The sequence below is a fragment of the Symsagittifera roscoffensis genome, chromosome 7, assembly GCF_963678635.1.
Source record: "Symsagittifera roscoffensis chromosome 7, txSymRosc1.1, whole genome shotgun sequence".
Taxonomy (NCBI): Eukaryota; Metazoa; Xenacoelomorpha; order Acoela; family Convolutidae; genus Symsagittifera; species Symsagittifera roscoffensis.
In genome coordinates, this window is record NC_087068.1 from 9,976,860 (window position 1) to 9,998,597 (window position 21,738).

Genomic DNA, 21,738 nt, shown 5'->3' on the forward strand with positions numbered 1-21,738 from the left:
TTTGCGCGTAAACTTTTGTAGACTAGTTTTATCAGTGTTTCCTGAGGAGTATTTTCTGTTCTGCTCAAACCTAATTGTGATTTTAAATTCTGGTTCTTTCAGTTGTTCGGGCAATATCGGCAATTCAATTTAATTGGCCTCATATAAAAGATCCAATTTTTTTTAAATATTCGGCCCTCTCGAGATTATCCTAGATTGCCCTGGCCATAACTAAAACCTTAAAGATTCAATTTTGTACGAAAATAACTTTGAAGGAGAGCGCGCGCCGAAAAAGATTGTTTTTTTTTTGTTCAAAATATTATTGCACAGAGTGCCAAAGAGTACCCTGCAAGAGCCGTAGTTTGGCTTTTTTTCTAAAAAGTCAAGTTTAACTTTGCATTCAGAGAGCTCGAAAAAGAATAAATTCGGGCGTTGAAATTTTTGAATATCCATGAGATCCATGCACCGCCCCCCATTTCGATAAAATCCTATAGCTGCCCTTGATCATAACCAAAACCTCAATTAACTTTTTGGGCAGAAAAATGTATGATTTAAATATAAATTTTCTTGTTTATTCCGTTGAAATCAATACAATATGCAATTTGAGTTTTCGTCGAATTGGTCATTTGATGCACATCCTGGGCCACCAGCAATCATTAGACACCTCGTGGACTCAAACATAGTCATCAGATTTAAAGCAGAAGATCCAATTAGCCCACAAACGCATAAGCAGACAAAAATTAGCGCATTCCAAGAATTCCGTGTTTCCACCTTAAGAGACTTTTCTTTCCATTCAAGAGCTTGCGTTTTCTGTTTCGGGACCAAAAATAGTACAATTAGAGTTGAGAGATGGACTAAAACCGAAAGAAGATAGCTTATCCAAGAAGCAAGTTTATCTTCGCTTGAATCGCGTAAGTATCTTTCATCCGAGGTCAAGCAAAATGGACTCATTATGAAGTTCGAAATAGCCGACCCGGTCGATTGGCCGATTGTATAGAAAGCCCAAACGAGTGCGTACGAGATACCTTCGATTCCGTTCGGAGCATACTCGACAATTACGAGCTCCATGACGTAATCAAACCAAAAGCGAGTCAACGAGTATACCAAGTCGTCGACGAACCAAAAGTACTGATTTCGAATCACGTCAAATATCGTCATTGTGACAACTGGTAATTCTGTGAAAACTTCGAATATTGTTACTACGGCGAGTATTTTGCGCCAATTAGAGGCGAGGAAAAACTTGAGGTAAATGATCATTCCGCCACTTGCGATAAGACCGCCGACAACATGAACAAACCCAATGGTAATCGGGTTCACTTGTGCCCAATGGATTTGAATTTTCAGAATAGCGGGGCTCTAAAATGAAACTGAAACTCTCATTTTCTACCTGGGCTAAGGTACTCAACTCATGGCTCGGTCAAATTATTCGAACAATGTCCGGTTTTGGATTCACACTGAGATAGTTGAACGAACTTTTCAGTCGAACTAAATTTGAATGATGGGTCCGACAGGGTCAAAAAAATTTAAAATATTTTAAAATTTGAAAAATGAGCGAAGAATTCCACTCAATCAAATAATTCCGTCAGTGTAATGCGTTGAGAGATACTCAATTTCGAAAGGTTGCTTACAGCATTACATAAGTAAAAACGGATTGGACTGCGGTTAGAAAGAGTTTGAAGAAAGTTCGCCACAATTATTAATTTTTTCTGATCATTTTGGTTGAAAATTGAAAACTTTTTTGGGCCATTTTATGGGTGGCTTAAGTGGTTTTTTCAAAGCATTATGAAGACTTATGTTTTTTCCAAAATTTCAGGTTTTTTCGGTTATACCCTCTAAGCGATAAAAAATCAAAATTAAATTTTTTAGTACGAAATTGGACTGATTTTACTCACAAATGCATGCTGCTATCTCAATTGGTGAATCAAGCTAGAAAAATGTTAAAAAGGCAATCAAACAACAATTAAAATCGCATTTAGCATCTTTTTTAAAAGAAATTCATAGACATACAACAGAAAATATAAAAAAACATAAGACGGAAAAATCAGCAAACATGCCGTCTGTCTTATGTAGAAATAACATGATTTTGATGGAAATTCTCAATTTTTTTAGCATGCAATAGATATGGACAATGGAGACAAAAAAATGAAAGACGTCCATAATTTGTCTCGTGTTAGTCGCGCTTTACTCTGCGATAACTGAGCCTTTTCTATCTGCTTTTAAAACTTTGAAAAGAAAGGTTTGTAAACCGTTGGAGGAAAAATGTTTTAACCTTTTTTTCAAAAGAAAAATTTTTTTTCTCAAAACCTTCTGAGAGCCGAATTTTAAAACAGGCTGTAAGCATCTTCGGACAAAAAACTCATAAGTAGTGAATTTTGGCGACTTCTAAAGTAGCGATTAATTTCAATCAGGGGCGGATCTAAGATTTTCTTGAGGGGGGGGGAATTTTTTATAACATTTTTGAAAATTTTGTCGACCTTTTTTTTTTTTAGTTTTCTCTCACAGAGCACTATTTGGCCAAAAAACTGTTTTGAAAAAACAGGCCAAAAAAGGCGTTTTTTGCCTTTTTTGGAAAATTTTGACCAAAAAGTCGCGTTTCTTCGATGCGCTCTCCCCCCTCAAATTAGTATATATTGGCGCGAGAGGCGCCTTGAGAATATAGGTTCCATCACCATAATGGATATCTCAAAAAAAAACAAAGAGGGGACTCTATTGGAACCAGTTGTAAACTAGTATTGATAAACCAATTATATTATTGATAAAATATTCCAGTATACACCATCACGAAACCCACAACACCGATTCACATTTATTAACTCTAAATATACTTCACCATTCTGCCTAAACTAAACTTCACGTACTGTATAAAAGAAACTAATATGCAAGGCATCATCTGAAACTACGACCCCATAAGACAAACGTATATTTTCTGCCCACCTACCAAAAGTTTTAACGTCGAAGAATCCCGCTCACTAATTGTCCATCACGAGTATATACAGCCCGTCGAAGTCCAAATCCTAGAATATATTCATAACACTAAATATGACCATAAGCTTTATAACCTAATTCAAAACACACCACATGAATTCTCAGTAAGTAGTGAAGAGCACAAGATCATCAGAGCACTCGAGCTCCTATGGCCTCTGCTTCAAACTAAATACGTCATCCGCTTGCTTGCTAACTCCTAACATCATCAGACACAATTCACACTGTTTTTCCAAATGTTTTTTTTTTGCCGACGACGACCGTTAGTAAGTAAAAATAGGTATTTTTGACTTATAAATTTCTAACACAACTAACCATTTATAAATATCTCACTTTTTTTTAGATTTCACCACTCAGTCATCTAAAACAAATCAAAATAAATTAGAAATTGTAAACTCTTTTCTAAAAACTTTTTAATTCAATTTAATAATTGCAGCACTTAATTAAAGCAGTAAAATTTACCTTTATATAGCAGTAAGCTCAAAAATTTAATCCTCTAAAGCAGTAAAGTTTACCTCAGTATTTTTATAAATTTAAACTCCCATAGCATTAAAATTAATAATTTTATGGAGTAAAATAATAAAAAATTGCAGTTAAATTAAAAAAATACTAACCTTTTAACAAGACGCTTTTTTAAAAAATTTGAATCTTTCACTCGCCCATTAATCACACACTTTTTTCACAATCGCACAACTTGCCTACGAAAAATTGTCTAAATAATGAATTTTAAGTTTTAACTTTCAATGATAACTACTATAACTTGTTTTCACACGTTTCAAACGTTCCTTCAACCCGGTTGGAAAGAACTACGTAGTAAACTGAACTAACCAACGCATCTTACTAACGTCACAAAACCACAAACTAGTAGCATGACTCAGAGAAGAAATCCCACGGTACCCTAACCAGATTAAAACCAGATTAAAACTGGATAAATTATTCTTTTGAAAACCTCTTTCAAGTTTTATTAAAACAAAACAAAAGTAAAAAAAAACGTAAGACAAACCCAAACCAAAAGATTCTATTTTTGAGAAAAGGACACAACAAAAACAAAAAAGAGAAAAACAAGTAATAAAAATGTAACAAAAGGTTGAACAAATAAAGAGACTCTGCACAAAGAGACTATAAAAATATAGCCTACTCCTGGCCCCACCAACCAGAGGGAAGACCTGAGCTTGCTCTATAGCCGGCCTAACCCATCGCACTACAACCACGCTTTGTGACCCACACTCTATTATCGACGAGAGTTGCTCTAGTGTGAGCGACTCTTTAAAATAACCAAACTAAACCAAAAATGCTTTTGCGATAACAATTAAAAATAAGTCATAAGTAAAACTTAACTATCAAGATGTGAATATATAAATGCAGCATGTAAAGATTTTTTAGAGCCCAAGGAACGAGCAGCAAAGGAGATGACAACCTGAGTACATTCCAACTCTGGAATGGCAAATTTATTTGGTTTGCTGCCAAAGTCACTGTCCTCGAAGGATTTTAAGTATGGACTCAACATAACAGCAAAGAAAACACATTGAACGAGACCAATGGCCACCTCAATGTTGATCTCACATACCAATCCTAGTCACTTGACACTTCGCACGGAAAATTCAAACTTCACCCTGCACGTAGTCTTGCTCTAAGCTTAGTGAAATCGATACATCGATCAGAAGTCTTGACACAATCACCCAAGACTGCCCACGATCAACGAGACCCATCTTAAAACACGAACAAAACAGTCTTTTTCCATCAACACAGACAACTATATCTGTCCTCTCTCCAAGAAGTCACTGCTGACAACTTCTACAGAAAACTACATCACCCGTCCTTCACTACAATAAACAATTAAAAACTAAAAACTCTCTAAACCCCGGATGGGTGAAACCAGTCTTAAACTAGTATTTATAAGCCAATTATGTTATTAATAAATTACAAGTGCTGAAACTACGTGTAATTTCAGCACCAGAACAATTTGAAAAAAACTTTGAATTCAGTTGTTCTTCTTCTAGATAAACTCCTAGAACTAACTCGCATAAACCAGTATACACTAGATCTATTGAGACTAGGAGATATAAGAGTAAGATTACGATCCGTATTAGACTAAGAAGTTGAACGAATCTATCCGGCCGAAAATAAGATAGCGTGACGAGCAGAGTATAACCAATAGGTCATAACTCACTCTGGGTCGGCAATGGGTCGAATACCTGAGAAGGCGCCCCCCCTACTCCCCCTAAATCCGCCCCTGATTTCAATAGTTTCTGCTTTTTAGCTTTACTAACCCTTATGCTCGAAATCAGAGAAATGTACACTGCAAATATGAGGAGCTTCAAATAGTACCATTTGTGAAAAAGAGACCACAGCTCGGCCAACTTCCGTTTCACCTCAATTTTTTCTTTCTCCTTGTCAATATCTTTCTCGTTAGTAAACATCAAAGCATAAATAAGACCGACAATTGTAAACACAAATAAAATCCACGTGAAATGGTTGAATTTAAAGTCAAAACCACAAAAACTACCTCCATAATTTACAGTATTGAATAGAATTCCGACTGCTAAGTATGCAAACATAGACCCCAATTGTCGCGATATGCGAGCGCACGAAATTAAAGTGCCTCGTTTTTCGTCGGGTTCGAGTTTTGACCTCTGAGTTATCAGCGCATCGATTGTCGAATCGGAACAGGCTAACGCCCAGTACCATAGGAAAAATAGAAGCACGTATGAAGTTGCTTCGTTCGGAGCCTCGGGGTTTTGAGGAGGGTCGGATAGTTTTTGGGTGCAATTATCGCCCGATTCTATTGCGTAATAGGGTTCGGGAATGGGTTTTAGACTCAAAATTAGGAGGATAATTGAGATGGCGGAAAGAGCGGTGACCAAATAAGGCAATCTTCTGTAGCCAAAAACAGGCAAAGAGTCACTGCAGAAACTGAAGAATATTTTGCATCCCCAAGCCAATGAGTAGAGCGATCGCAGGCTGAAAATTTAAATGAGTTAGGAATAAAAATCTAAATAGTTTCTTTTAAATTACACTTTCTGCAAAGTATCATTCAATAGTTATTCACAGGGGCGGATCTAGGATTTTCTCGAGGGGGGTGCGGATTTTTAAAAAATTTCGAAAATTTTGTCGATTTTTTTTAGGTCGACCGAATTGATTTTTCGAGCTCTCCCTCAGCACAGTTTAGTCCCTGTTTTGACCAAGTTTTCTGCGCCGCAGGCAAAATTTTGAAGAACAGCCCATAAAAAAGCGTTTTAGGCACTTTTTGGAAAATTTTGATAAAAAATTGCGTTTTTTTTCGGCCCGCGCTCCCCCGTCAAAATTAGTATATATTGGCGCCGGGGGTCAAAAATTTTGACCAAAAAAGTGCGTTTTTTTTCGGCGCGCGCTCCCCGTCAAAATAAGTATATATTGTCTGCAGGGGGTCGAATTTCTGAGGGGGAAGCGTCCGTACCCCCTCCCCCCTCTTCTAAATCCGCCCCCTGGTTATTCATAGATGTAATGTCCAAAGGTTAGATGATAAAATTTAGATATTTGAAGGTGATTGTTCATTTTTTCGTAGTAGTATAAAAAAAATCAAGTCATGACTTATTTCAATCAAGGATTGGACATTTTTTTGAGGTTTGGTCAACTCAATTTTGAGAAAAGTTTGCTGGATTGGCTTTTTAAGAGGTTTTATACCGTTTAAACTGGATTTGAGAGCGCTCGCGCCCAATGCCCTAACTGTATGCCAGCGCCAAGGGCAAATAGAACCAGAGTCCCGCGGACTATTAGTTACCTTGAATACTGATGTGAAGCCAGGTTGAAGTATCGACCAAAAAGAGGGTAAGCCAAATTATGGAAACTGGTGTACAGGAACCCGGCTTGTATGAAATGAAGCGCATAGATCGAAGACCCACGCAGCTTCTTATTCACATTCAAACTCATCTTTATAACTTTGATTGGAATTCTCGAAGCAGCAAATCGTCAGGCTGCAGATAGCAAATATGAAATGAAAGAGAGATTAACCTTTTAGCTTTGTTATCTGACCTGATTTCGTGGCATTATAGCTCGAATTAAGATTTATTTTTGGGGCTTTTTACATATGCAGATCAATGCAGAGTGCAAGGTTGTGATATTCTACGGGACTATAGTGAGATAAAAATTGATTTACAATTCCAAAAAACTGAATTGTTTTTCGTTTAAAAGTTTTTCTCTGTTAGAGTTGCTGTGATCAAAACGGTTTGAAATTGGTCTCATTGATTCAGCGGATACCGAAGTTTTGAGCTACAGTGACCTTGTACCATATAAAATGATATAAAGATATAGAGATATAGGTTACATAACTGTAGCAGTATCACATACCCCCTCGAGTGAAAAAGATTTTTCATTTATGTATATAATTTTATAATAACAATAGGAAGGATTTTGATTCTCAGTTTTAAAAGTTTTATTTTCGATTGCGTTTTTTTTCATCTTTATCTTTGTAATCTTCGTCTAAACCTATTCTTCAGCTGGGGTTCCAGTATACTTCCTCGTCCAGAGTCGCGTTCCCAAATTTTCGACGGAAAAGATGTCTTTCTAGTAGTCCCAGTCTCGTTTCGATGGAGAGATCATTCCTCGTCTTGAAATCTGTCAAACGTCTCCAATTTTCCTGTAGGGCCGCCTTTAGGAGTGCCCCTCCTGTCAGTTCCTCTTCCGATATTTCCCCCGCCTGTTGGCGGGTCAAATCTCTCGTCACTCTCTCCTACGATTGATTCTTCCCTCGGAGTTCGCTCGCCGTTTTTTGTACTCCTCTTTTTAGTACTTGATCGTCTAAGTGACCCCATTCGCTTGGGGCTAAGTACCGACTTTGACAGGTGTCCAGTAACTCCTCCGGTTTGATAGACAAGTCCACTTTCTTCATTTCCCAACTTTTTTTGCTCATCTCTTTTTCCGCCTCTTCTGTCACTCGATCGTTGGGTGTCGTTGCAGCTTTTTCCTTTCGGGCTTCTTGTACAGATTTCTTTTTGTTTTCGAAAACTTTCAGGATTATTTTTTCATGTGTATTTGGCCAACTTGCTGAATTTGGTCCACCTTTGTTCGTTTTGGTCCGTTTAACCGCCAATTTGAGTCCCCATCTTGCTTCTGTTTCTTGTGATGTAACGATCATTTGGCTGTGCTGGAACCTCTCATTGAGTGACAATGGGTTGGCTTGTTGAGGCTGCAGTTCCTCCTCTTAATTGCTCTCTTCGAGCCTCTCTGGTGAGCTAATTTTTAAAGTTTCTTCTTCGGTTCCGCTGGTGGGCTTTCACTCGAGACTTGTGCTGGTTCTCGTTGAAGGTGAAATTTGACCTCCGCAATGTCGTTTTTCCGGTATATCGATCCTCCAGACGTTTTTATTGTGGACCTAGACTCTGAAGCAGTTTTCCACTTTGAGGGTTCCGTCAGTTCTTGACCCTTTTTCCTGAGGTCGTCCGTTTGTAGTATCGTCTTTTTAAGTGAGGGCGGTTTTCTCTTCCTTGTCTTCAAAAAGAAGCTCCCCAAGGAGAAGATCATCTCTCTTCTGAGTTCCGGGGTTGGTTGTCCTGCTGCGTCTACAATTCACCAAATACAATATTCGCTGCACCTCTACGCTCCTCGTTCCATCTGGTGTTCTCCTCCAAAAGGTACTTTAGCACCTTTGATCGTTCCCTGTCTCCCGCTGTTATGAGTTTTTGTTTGAACTTCAGCTTCGTGTCGTTGCTCTGGGTCCCTTTTTTTGACGACTTTGAGTTTCTCCCTTGATTGGTCGATTCTCCTTTTGAGCTGATATGCTGTTATCGCCAATCGTTCCAGATGTCGTTTGTCTAAATATTCAGAGTTTTTTTCATATACCTATCATTTTCTAAATTCAGTTTTTGTTAGTCTTCCGAAGTGTGCCTGTAGCAGATAAACTTGAATGGTTTTGGTTTGTTTCATCTGCAATGGCGGATAATTGTGCAGAGTTGGGCAAACTTTGATCGAACGTTTATTTTCTTCTGATGTCAGTTCATCCAACCTGCCCTTTATTATATTCTTTCTACTAGTCCGCAGCCCCGATTGTTTCCGTCTGGGCAAAATTGTTGATCAATATTGTTTTCTGTACAAAAGTTCCTAAGTGTTTCTCCCTTGAAGCCAGACACTGGTCTGACTGAATCGATTCCGGAATGCCGTGTGTATTGATATTTGTCCGCAAAAAATTTTCTCTTGTCTTTCCACTCATTGATTTAGTTACTTTTACCGACAGAAAGGAAAATCTAGATAAATACTAATATGTATACCTTTTGCCGTTGAGATTTTCTAGTGGGTCCGCGTAAACTAAGTGGAGTTCCTGACCCGGCAGCGTAAGCATAGGTAGAGGTTATGATATATTTTTTGGAATTTGGTAATTTGCAATCTTACCATTTCTGGTGCAACTACGGTATTTCTCCGCGAGGTTCACTATGCCTTTGTACATTTGAGGCCATTAGAGGTATGTTGATACTGCGTGCATCACGTTTGTCTTGGATGTCCTCTGTGAATTCGTTTCATAATAGCCTGGCGCAGTTGTACGGGTACGGCTAGTCGGTTGTCCACTAATGTGCAGTCGTCTTGCACGGCCGTCTGGTTCCAAGACGGATTCGTATAGGATCCCATCAATTCAAATCCCTGATTGTCCCCTCTCTCGATTATCCTCCTGAACCGATCCATCCAGGTATCTTCCGAGGTTAGTTCCGGTAAGAGAGTCTTGTGAAACGGTTTTGAGAGATTGTATAATGAATCTTTTTCTAACTGTTTTTGCAGTTCGATTTTCTTCGTGGAAAGGTGAAAATTTTGACGTGGTGAGTAGTGGATGTTGGAGGTTAAGAGGGGGGGGGGGGAGGTGCATGTATTAAGATACGTTATAGGTTTCCGGTCTGCCATGCTATATGTTAAGATTGGGTATAGAGTCTACAATGTATTAAGATGGGGAATACCAATGGTAAGGTTTCATGGTTTGTTTGATGGTAAGATAATGGTAAGAAAAACGAGTTTTTCGGTTTTTGTGTGGGAACGTTTCATTTTTTCGCAAAAACTCGGCGTCCGTTATCTAATTGGGAACATTTAATTGGTAATTACGTGTAGATTGTGGAATGAAGGGGTTTTAATTCATTTTTTGGTACGTAGTAAGTCAACGGTAAGAATTTTTGAGCAAAAAACTTCAAAACACGACACTTTTGGTATAATTTGATCTAAAAATTGCTTTATTACTTTTTGAAACAGTGTTCTATCTACCTGAAACTATGCTGAAACCCCCTGAAAAAACAAATTTTTTGAGAAAAAAAATTAATTTACAAAAAAGTATACAGATCACTACATTGTATAACAAGTTTACTGCAAAATTTTACGTTTCAATATCATAAAACCAATATAATACGACATCATGAATAACTTTACTAGTTCAGATCATTTCTTATAAGTTCAATGGTTTTGTATGGATTCCATCATCTTGAACTTGTATTTTTGGATAAAAACAACTAAGTCCTTTCTTTGTCTGTTCATATGTAGCAACCATATAATATATAGTTCTGAAGATCTGTTAGTAGAAGTAAGGTTAATTGCTTCATCAAGCACTTATCTTTATTTTGACATGGGACCGTCACCAGAATCTTCTAGAACTCGCTTGTTCAATCCTTTGCTGCTAAATTTGAATTTGTCTGTTTTGTTGTCATAGCAGCAATATGTCTTGCTACACAAACATAGCATTTCTCTGCACCTAAATTCTTCTTTAAAAAATCCCGGCTCCCGTTTATCATACTTTTTATGCGTACTGCAACACCTTCGAGGGAAGAAATTAGGTTTTGCATCCGACTTGAAATAGTCTCTGCAGTCATTTTCCCTCATTTTTTCCCAAGCAGCTCTCTTATCTGGTTGGATACAGTCGTATAAATTTTCTTCAGCAAGAGCTAAATAAAGCGAGTCTCTATCCATCTCCAACTCTTCAAATTTATTTTTATCACAGGACTTGTCAAAGAAGTTATAGTAGAGTTCCAACATTCTCAGTTTCGCATACTGCAGTATGAAAATTCCAACGATGATGGTTTCTCTATGTTCATCGGTTGATTTCAACAATTCTACCTTATACAAGTCTTTTTCAACTGTATTCAATCTTTTGAACAATGACTCATTGATTGCCTTATGAGTTTTTTCATCGTTCAAATATTTTGTGATTGTATGTCTCGGTCTATCCATGATCTGATATCCATACGAGGAATCACCCAAAAGTGTCTTTTGTTCTGCTACAACTCCTGATAGAGGGTTTTCATCTCCTTCTCTTCTCGCATCAACCACTGATTGAACGAAATTATTGAAAAATTTCCGTGGAGTATACTGAACAAAACGGTAAATTTCGGTGCATTGCAAGCCAAATTCCAAATAAAAGTTGAACAGAGGAGTTATAACCGTTCCATTTTCTAGCTTGAAACTAGAAATCGGCATTTTCTGAGGATACTTTAACACTACGTTCTCGATTGCACAGCTTTTCATCTAGTCTCCAATATCATTTCTTCCAACTTCAGTGTTTTTGAAAATTGGGTGAATGTTGGCAAATTTTGATTTTAGCTCATCTGGCATAATTATATCGCACTGAACGTAGCCAAAAAAAGATCCACCGTAGAAAGAGGTTTTTTATAGGGTAAGTGGGTTTTGACGTGATTTTTGACGAAACTTTCCCACCAGTCACACTCCCACATTCCTTCCACTTTGTATCCTTTCTCTTTAATGTATTCTTGTCGCATATCATCCATCTCACTCTTCTTGTTTCCTCTCTCAATATCCTGTTCTGTTAAGGAGGGATGAGGTTTATGACAGGAACAGAAGTGGTAGTAGCATCCCATTGCTTTGAATACTGCTTTACAGTGATCGCAGAAACCATCAACCTTGAAACAGTCGATTTGGACAAAACTTGTAATATGTAGAATTGTGTAGGTGTATGTTTGCTAGATTTGGAAGTGTGCATCCAAGTTTCAACAAGTCTGTCCCCTTGTTATGACAAAACTAAATCATTTTTTGCATTACCTCCAGGGTTGGAACTACATCCTTGTTCTTGTACCATTTCAAAAAGTCTTTGAACACTGTCATTCCGTTTTTGTTCCAAGTCTCTTTGTAATTATCTAACCCGGATGTTGAAGAAAGTATCACAACTAGGACACCGGAAACACTTGAAAAATGAATCAATATCATTTGTATGAATAATATGATTGCTAAATCTCAGTAATTTGACTGTTGCGTCAAATCTTCCAATTCTTCGTCGTGCTAGTTCTCCTACATATTCTCTTCCTGGGTATCGAAATCGTATATAAAGATGTTCTTTGGACAATTTCCTCGACAACAAGTAAGTCTCTCGAAACACTACGAAAACTTCTAGGATCATAACCCGACTTTGATACATTTTCTGTAAAGTATCTAGAAGTGTGAGAGTCGAGATCATTATGTCCGTTCATGTACATGGCCAATGCACTGAAAAGATCCAAATGATCTCTGTAAGGTTCCTTGTCTATGTTAGATAAAAGAAAGTTCACTTGCGTATGTCGTAGTAAGGGTTCGGGTAAGACAGAGTCCGGACATCCCATTGGAATTTTTTTGAGCAAAGCAGCAAAAATGGTGACGTTAGTAATTAACTTGAATCGCCACTTTGTGTTTTGACGTTCTTGGGTACATTGCTCCACAACATGATTTTTCCCCATTTTTCCTTGGATTGTTATCAAGTCTGCCTTAGTACAAAGCAAATGGGATTTTTCAAATCATTTCGAAGTTTTATTACTTCGAAGAAGAAAACCCAGAGCAATGTTGATTTTAGCGGCAGAATCGAGCTTATTGAAGACTTTTTCAAGTTTCTCGTTGATTATTTTAGTATCTAACTTAGACATTTGGAAGTTAAATACCTTAGGTCTCCCATTTGCATCTCCGTATCCACAAGAAAATGTTGACAAGCACTTATTTCCTCCTTAAGTTTTTCACCATCTTCCCCTTCTTTCTCCACAATCTTATTCAAGTCCGCTACAGTATCACTGGATTTCCGTTGTTTTGCTCCATGTTCCTTTCACCGATGTTGTTGAAGAGAGTAGTAACTTGGGAACTCTTGTCCATAAGAAGAGCAGACCATCGACTTCTTAGAACTTGGTTGAGCGTGCTTCTTCGCAACATGATAACCCATCTCATCTTTGCTCTTTGTAAAAAAATGACAGTTTGGACACTTATGTTCCTTTTGTTTTTCACATCTCTTCGATGTCGAGCTGCGTTTTGGCGATTGTACATAATTCCACAATTTTCACCTTTAATTTTTACGTTTCTGTTAAGAGCAGGCATTATCTAAAAAAATTTGGGACCTTGGAAATGTTCCAAAATTAAAAATTTAAAGTATCAATTGAATGAAATTACTTACTTTTTTTTCGCGAAGTAACAAAGTGTAAAATATGAAGTAAAATTCAAATGACTGTTTCTTATTGGTAAACAAAATGAATGGTTCAACCCAACAAAATGAGCGTATTTACACTAAGAATGACGTCATTGCTTACGCAATTATCCTTCTATGGCAATGACACCATTCTAAAATTAGAAGTGACGTCAACACCCACGCAGTTTTCCTTTTATGGTAAAGACGTCATTGCGTACGTCATTCCTTCGAAAGTTCTAGAATTTCAACCAATGAAAACTAAGCAGTTTGTAGACATAACTTTGGACCAAAAACATTCGTTTTTGAAAAATGTCAATTAGAAAACATTTGAACTTTTTTGAGTTACTCTACCGTTTGATTTCCTTATTGATGAAATAGATGCAGATTCTTACTTTTTTCACAATTTTTTGGACGTTTATATTGTCCAAAATAGAGTTCTCCGACTAAGTAAAGGTCTTTTTAGGTAAACTTACTCAATCAAAGAGTTTATTTTTGATCCACATATTGCGTATCAAAGCTATAAATATACTGCTGAGTTCAACTGACTAGAACAGAAATTTTATTTATTTTAGAAAGTTTGAAGTTTTTAAAAAAAGTCGTACGATAATATTTCAAAGACCTTTTTGGTCCCTATCCAACTCCCAAATTTGTCAAAACTCCCCAGCAAAGTTCTTTGTTCCTCCATTTTGTTAAAGAGTTTCAAAGTTAAAAACCTTGCATGATCAGGTTTGGAATCAGATTTCCAGAGATTTACTTTGAAAAATTCATCAACTTTGGGTTATCTTCTCAAGTCTACATCAAAATCAAAGAAATTGACTATCTATTAAAAAATCAGCAATTTTTCATTGATTATATACAAAAAATTCAATTAATTTGATGAGAAGACTTGTAGAGATGATACTTTTATTAATTTTTTTCTTTTGTTACTTATATCGGCAATATTTCTGTTTTTTACAGCAAACAATTTTTGGTTATTTATTTTTGCGATTGCGTTTGTGTATATTTTTACTTATTTGGAAGTTTTAAGTCCTTAAAAGGTAAACTTTTGTCTGATTGGATACGACAACTCTAACAAAAATGAACAATTTAGAGATTGGAAACGACAATGTGTAAAGTGGAGCTTCGTTTCTGATTGGACATGACTTTTCTATAAAAAAAACCACAAAAGGAAACTGAAATCTGATTGGAAACGACTACAATCCAAACAAGGAAAACCCTTTCTGATTGGGTAAACCCACACATTCCAATTGAAGGTACCTCTCTCTCTTAATTATAATTCATTCTATTTTCAACTTAACTACCGTCAACTACCTCCTCTCTCAGCTCTAAAAACATTTTTTTCAAATTGACTTCCGTAAACTACCTTCTTCTCAACTGTAAATCTTGTTTTTACTCTGTTTCGTTAACTGAAATTATTGCTCAAAATGATTTTCTCAGTACAAAACTACAATCTTATGTTCTCGGTAGAAGTTTCGGCTGATTTAGTACAAATCCAAGTGCGAGAAACAGTTTGTGGAGTTTTCTGGCACAAATGGACATCCCAAATCCAAGTCTGGCACATGGTGGAGGTGATGCGCAGGGATTTCAACGAGCATCATACGATGCAAGTTCGCATCACAGAGAACCAACATGGAGAAATGCAAATGATTGCGGAAGTGGCCGAGCATGTGGGAATTAACTACCCCGAAACTCCTGACTCTAGATATGTGGCTCAGTCTTTCGACGATTTCATCTTTCCTTGGGAAGATGGATCTGTGGACAACCCAATTATCATAGAAAAGGATGAGGGGTTCTCTGAACCAAGAACTCCAGTCAGCGAACCACCAGTGATGGAGGCAAGACCAGCTTTGCGCTCCATTGAGAAATTGCGAAATTCTTCAGCTGCTCGACAGTTCTTTGATTTGTAAATAAATTGTTTGTTGTCTTGTGTTTTGTAATTTATTTTCTTTGCATGTAGTAATTTTATTTTGAAGAGATATGAACAAAGAGATGAGGTCATAGACAAATTTGTTAAAAATTACTTGAAAAACTTTGATACAAATCGAACCAACTATGCAATTGGTAAATGTTTTTACAAAGTTTTGTTGAAAACATGGTAAAAAAATGAACCATTTTAAACATCTTGTAAAGACTTTTACAACAAATTTTGCACACAAGATAAAAAAATCATCTCAATTGTTGCAAATATGTTGAAAACTTTCACAAAAACTTTTTCACCATGCTAAAAGTTTCATAATTTGTTTTGCATACTTGTTAAAAGAGTTACAGAAAATTGTAACAAGATTTTCTGATTTTGATTTCTAAAAAATTTAGTTTTTGCATTTATATTGATCAAAAAAATCAAAAAAACAAGGTATTAGGATAGAGAATAGCACTCAAAGTCATCAGTTATGAAAAATTTTTAGCAATAATTTAACAAGATTTTTACAATAAATTTTTGCATTTTTTGCATTTGCATAAGAAAAAGAAGTTTGTATTTTGCATATATTTTTTGAAAAGTCAGGAAAAAAGTTGCATCGTGCAAAAAAACTTCTCAAAAAATCTCACCTGATTGTAAGAAAATTTTTACAATTTTTGCAACATGCAAAAATTTTCATAATTGTTTTTGCATACTTGCTAAAAAATCAAAAAAATTCTCGCAAAACAGGAAAAACTTCATTAAATATTTTCGCATTTTAAAGAAAAGTGTAAGAGGGTTTTCTTGCACTCTTAATAATTAAAGTAAATGAAATTCTGTATTTTAATTTTGATCATAAATATAACTCTTTTTTGCATGTATTTTGATCAAAAATATCGGAAAAACATTATATTAAGATCGGCAGGAGCACACAAAGTCATCATTTATCAAACATCTTTAGCAAAAATTTAACAAGTTTTTTACAAAAAAATTTTGCGTTTTTTGCATTTGCATAAGAAAAAAGAGATATTTATTTTGCATATTTTTTTTAAAAATCGGAAAAAACTTGCATCGTGCAAAAAATTTTATCAAAAAGTTTCGCATACAGGTAAAAAAAATTTTAACAAATTTTGCAACATGCGAAATTTTTCATAATTCCTTTTGCATACTTGTTTAAAAAAATCTAAAAAGTTTTGCATTTGAAGAAAAATGTTGTAAATTTTTTTCGCATTTTAAAGAAAACTGTAACAGGATTTTCTTACAATGTTAAAAATTAAAGTTTAAGAATTATTTTCTTTAAAGTTTGATCAGTAAAAATCTAATTTTGCACGTTTCTAAATAAAAAACATCAGAAAAACAGTGTATTAAGATAAGGAAAAGAAGCACTCGAATTCATCAATACTGATAATTTCTAAACAATAAGAAAAAATAAGTTAGGCTTTGCAACTGTATATGTTTTTGAGAATATATGAAAAAAATTGCTTTCTGCAACAAACTTTTTGTAAAACACGCATATTTTTTTTGAAATGATTAATTTTTAAAAAAGTACATTTATTTATTCGTAGAAAAGTATTTGAATTGAAATTTAATTAATTTTGACTAGATTGTTTTGAAGAAATAATCAAAAATTAAAAGAAAAACTTGCACGCTCACTATTTTCAGAGCCATAACCATCAATAAAACAATCAATTATTTTGAAAAAATCAGACTCATATTTATGAGTTTTGAACTTTTCGAATTCTGTCTAAAAATGCTGAGCCCAGAGTTTGCGTAGATGCAAGTTTTTGATTAGAGCTCAGATAATGTTTTTTAAACTTTTTCCGAACAAGCCGTTTCCTTGATGTTTTTTCCTTGATGAACGCTTGGTGTTTTTTCTGCTCATTTCCATCGTAAATTATGCCGAACTCCGCAACTAAGCTGATGGAATACTTCCCCCCTTGATGTGACAATACTCGAAAAGAATTTGTGTTTGTACAAAGTGTAAAGACAATCAATTTCTTGATATATGTATTGATATTTGTCTAATCTCTGAAGAATTTGGCTAAGAGATCTTCCAATTAAAGTTATATGAAATTTGCAACTTCCCAAGGAACAGAAAAAATCGTGAGTAGACACGCAATTATTTCGGTTACTATGTATTTTTTGTAAAATTCGTTGGAAAGAGAAATAAACAATGATTTACTTTTATAATCTGAACGAAAGCTGGGAACAGCTTGACACAAAGCAGCTGCCATTGGGAAAAAAGATTTTGCAGAAAATGGTGTAGTTATATAGTAGTAGTATTGCCTACGCAGTTTTCATATAGGGAAATCCTTCCATATTTGGTACTTCTTCCATAAATGGAAGTCGCGATGACTCATACTGCTTACTTCCGTTTTCATTTAATCTCAAAATCATTGTTCTCATTTCTCCTGGTCTGATCAATTTGCTCTTCAAAATGTACTCGAGAGAAGTTGATAGTCCCAACTATATTGAATTTTCAGAAAATCAAAAAAGAATTGGGAGATTTGTTTGGTTCCAAAAATCCTACAAGGGGAAAATATATTTTGAACCGTGTTTTCAACTATTAAAAATAAATGAATTGGGACAATTTGAAAAGTCCCAACAAGTCTATCTTAGTGAAAAAGAAGGAGAAACAATATTGGCAATACGTTATAGTGTTATTCACGATGCTGAGAATTTTTGATTGGTTACATCAATTTTCAAAATGATGGAAAATTTTTTTGTAGTGGTTAATGTTACAAAATACTTTTAAAAAGATAAAAACCAATTTTTTTTATTTCAGTAAGAAAAAAGTTTCTGTCGAAAGCGTTTTCAATGTCTGAATTGAACATTTATCAGGTTTTAAAATTGAACTACTACAAAAAACTACAAGGGTGGTGGTCAGATGACGTTGATGGTGATTGTATTAGTTTTAACTTGTATAGAAACACAGAAAGTTCAAAAATTTTGTGAAAAAGGTGGAGAGGAGACTACAAAAAAGAAGAGTACTGCCAGATTTATCAACAATGTTTTTATTTAGAAGAGTTAACTTAGATTGAGTGGTCTCTTCGTTAGAAACAAAACAACGGAAGAACCTATGAATAAGAAGTTGGAGATAAGGAACTTTTTTTTTATTACTGTTTCGAATTTGGTACAAATGCAAAGTCTAAACTTGTCAGAACATCTTTTAATCGATTATCAAAGTTTAAAAGACTTCCAGTTGTTTATACTACAATATATCAAAAAGAAAACACAAAAATAAAGCTTATACTACAAATGTTGTAGTTTGTTGCTTATTGTTTGTTTTGTTTATACTACAAAAAGAAAACAATAAAAATGTATATCTCGGTAATTTCTTTTTTCACTGGTTAGAAACAGAACAAATCATTGAATTTTCTGATCGAAACTTCAAAGATTGAATTGAGAATCGAAAAAAAGATATAAACCAGGAAAGAATACCAATCTATCTCATTTTGGTGTCAAATGTATATGTTAGTTCTGTTAGAAGTTTTTTCAATAAAAATGATTGATTGGGAAGTTTCATAAACATAGTTTTGTTCTGATCAATAAAATAATCTAAAGTCTTTGAATAATTCATTCTGGTTGCTTAATACTACAAATATTACATGTAAAGGAATGCTCAATTCTGATTGGTTGATATCAAAAAAGATAAAAATTTCATAATAAGTAATGTTCGATTCTGATTGGTTGATATCAAAAAAGACAAAATTTCCTTGTAAGAATTGCTCGATTCTGATTGGTTGATACTTTTGAGAACTACATGGTTGGATTGGAGGATTTTGTTTTCAACTTGACCAAATAGGATGTTATCAATTCTGATTTTCTTTCAGGTTCAAAACAATTGCTTGAAAATTTTGCTGTTTTTTCCTAATTTTTTTTTATTTTTTGAGGCTCTTCAAGTCTTTTTATTAGAAAAATTCGGGATATTCTAAATCTCCCATTTATTTTCAAGTTTTTCGTGAGATGCCGTCACTGAATAGAAACAAAAGAGTTGCATTTCTTGAATGTGGCAGAATATACACACACAAAGATGCGTCAAGACATCGTAGAACCTGTGGTGTTTTGAAGTGTTGGAACTGTAACTTTTATTCTTATAGCAGCGAGGAACTCTCTAATCATTTCAAGAAGAAGCATTGTCATCATAATGTTAAATTATTTGCTCAGCAGTCTCCATGCACATTCCAAGAGAAGGTCAATTTTATGTTTTCTGAATTAAAAAAACTTTGGAGATATTACTTTGAATAACAAATTTTAGTAAGTCTGAAATACAGTAGTGAAAAATTTGAAAATTTCTAGTTAAAACTTTATTGTGTTTTTATCACAATTCTTGATCTGTACTTTTTTTTTATTCAAAAGTTTTGATTGACAATACAAACGACAAAAAAACGAGATCAAATTGTCGTGAAATTTTCCTTGGAAGTCGATCAGAAAATCTTTAATCAACAGTAAAAACTATGTTGGTTGCAAGCTTGTGGATAATTTTGCACGTTTCTAAATTAAAAATATCAGAAAAACAGTGTATTAAGATAAGGAAAAGAAGCACTCGAATTCATCAATACTGATAATTTCTAAACAATAAGAAAAAATAAGTTAGGCTTTGCAACTGTATATGTTTTTGAGAATATATGAAAAAAATTGCTTTCTGCAACAAACTTTTTGTAAAACACGCATATTATTTTTGAAATGATTAATTTTTAAAAAAGTACATTTATTTATTCGTAGAAAAGTATTTGAATTGAAATTTAATTAATTTTGACTAGATTGTTTTGAAGAAATAATCAAAAATTAAAAGAAAAACTTGCACGCTCACTATTTTCAGAGCCATAACCATCACTAAAACAATCAATTATTTTGAAAAAATCAGACTCATATTTATGAGTTTTGAACTTTTCGAATTCTGTCTAAAAATGCTGAGCCCAGAGTTTGCGTAGATGCAAGTTTTTGATTAGAGCTCAGATAATGTTTTTTAAACTTTTTCCGAACAAGCCGTTTCCTTGATGTTTTTTCCTTGATGAACGCTTGGTGTTTTTTCTGCTCATTTCCATCGTAAATTATGCCGAACTCCGCAACTAAGCTGATGGAATACTTCCCCCCTTGATGTGACAATACTCGAAAAGAATTTGTGTTTGTACAAAGTGTAAAGACAATCAATTTCTTGATATATGTATTGATATTTGTCTAATCTCTGAAGAATTTGGCTAAGAGATCTTCCAATTAAAGTTATATGAAATTTGCAACTTCCCAAGGAACAGAAAAAATCGTGAGTAGACACGCAATTATTTCGGTTACTATGTATTTTTTGTAAAATTCGTTGGAAAGAGAAATAAACAATGATTTACTTTTATAATCTGAACGAAAGCTGGGAACAGCTTGACACAAAGCAGCTGCCATTGGGAAAAAAGATTTTGCAGAAAATGGTGTAGTTATATAGTAGTAGTATTGCCTACGCAGTTTTCATATAGGGAAATCCTTCCATATTTGGTACTTCTTCCATAAATGGAAGTCGCGATGACTCATACTGCTTACTTCCGTTTTCATTTAATCTCAAAATCATTGTTCTCATTTCTCCTGATCTGATCAATTTGCTCATCAAAATGTACTCGAGAGAAGTTGATAGTCCCAACTATATTGAATTTTCAGAAAATCAAAAAAGAATTGGGAGATTTGTTTGGTTCCAAAAATCCTACAAGGGGAAAATATATTTTGAACCGTGTTTTCAACTATTAAAAATAAATGATTTGGGACAATTTGAAAAGTCCCAACAAGTCTATCTTAGTGAAAAAGAAGGAGAAACAATATTGGCAATACGTTATAAAGTTATTCACGATGCTGAGAATTTTGGACTCGTACCTATATATGAAGCAAAATCTAGTAAGAATAAACTATGGATCAGGAGCTCAACATCTGTAATAGAGTATATGAAATAGCAACATACAACATTAGGAGGATGTGTGCCACAATCAAGAAGTACAATGTGAACAGGCCACCCTACATTCAGATTCGACTCTTCACTGCAAAGGAAACTGAAGACTTGAATGAAGTTGCATATGTCAATTTAACTTTGAATGAATTCAAAGAACTGTCCCAAATATTGGGAGACTTTTTGTTTGTTGATAAGTGTTAACCTCAGTAATGCTTTGTGATGTTTTGTATTTTTGGTAATTGAGACATTATTGGTTGAAAACTGTTTTTTCTCACTGAAGTGTGTATTTAGAGCTATGATATCTGAGGAAAAGTCAGACAAAACATACAGTTTACCTCAAATTGACATAAAATATTAACTAATTATCAGTTAATTTTAAGTTATTGCCTAAGAAATTACAAAAAAAAATATTTAAATGCTGTTTTATTTAAGCTTAAGCAACAAATTTACAATTAATAATATAGTTGAAAAGATTAAAAACTTTTTTTTAATTTCAGTTTTTCTTTGGTTCTTTTCATTTTTTTTCACCATAATTTGAGTTTTTGATTGGTTACATCAATTTTCAAAATGATGGAAAAT

At 34.6% G+C, this 21,738-nt stretch overlaps 1 protein-coding gene across 1 annotated transcript; it reads right to left on the bottom strand.

Annotated features, from left to right (window-relative positions):
- Nucleotides 1-559: 559 nt before the first annotated feature.
- LOC134851552 (uncharacterized) lies at nt 560-6,909 on the bottom strand. The gene is made up of 3 exons (XM_063867684.1): nt 6,722-6,909; nt 5,232-5,922; nt 560-1,335 (listed from the first exon to the last, which is right to left on the bottom strand). Exons 1-3 carry the CDS (start codon nt 6,868-6,870, stop codon nt 565-567), a joined length of 1,611 nt encoding a protein of 536 aa, XP_063723754.1. The 5' UTR covers nt 6,871-6,909; the 3' UTR covers nt 560-564.
- Nucleotides 6,910-21,738: the final 14,829 nt, after the last annotated feature.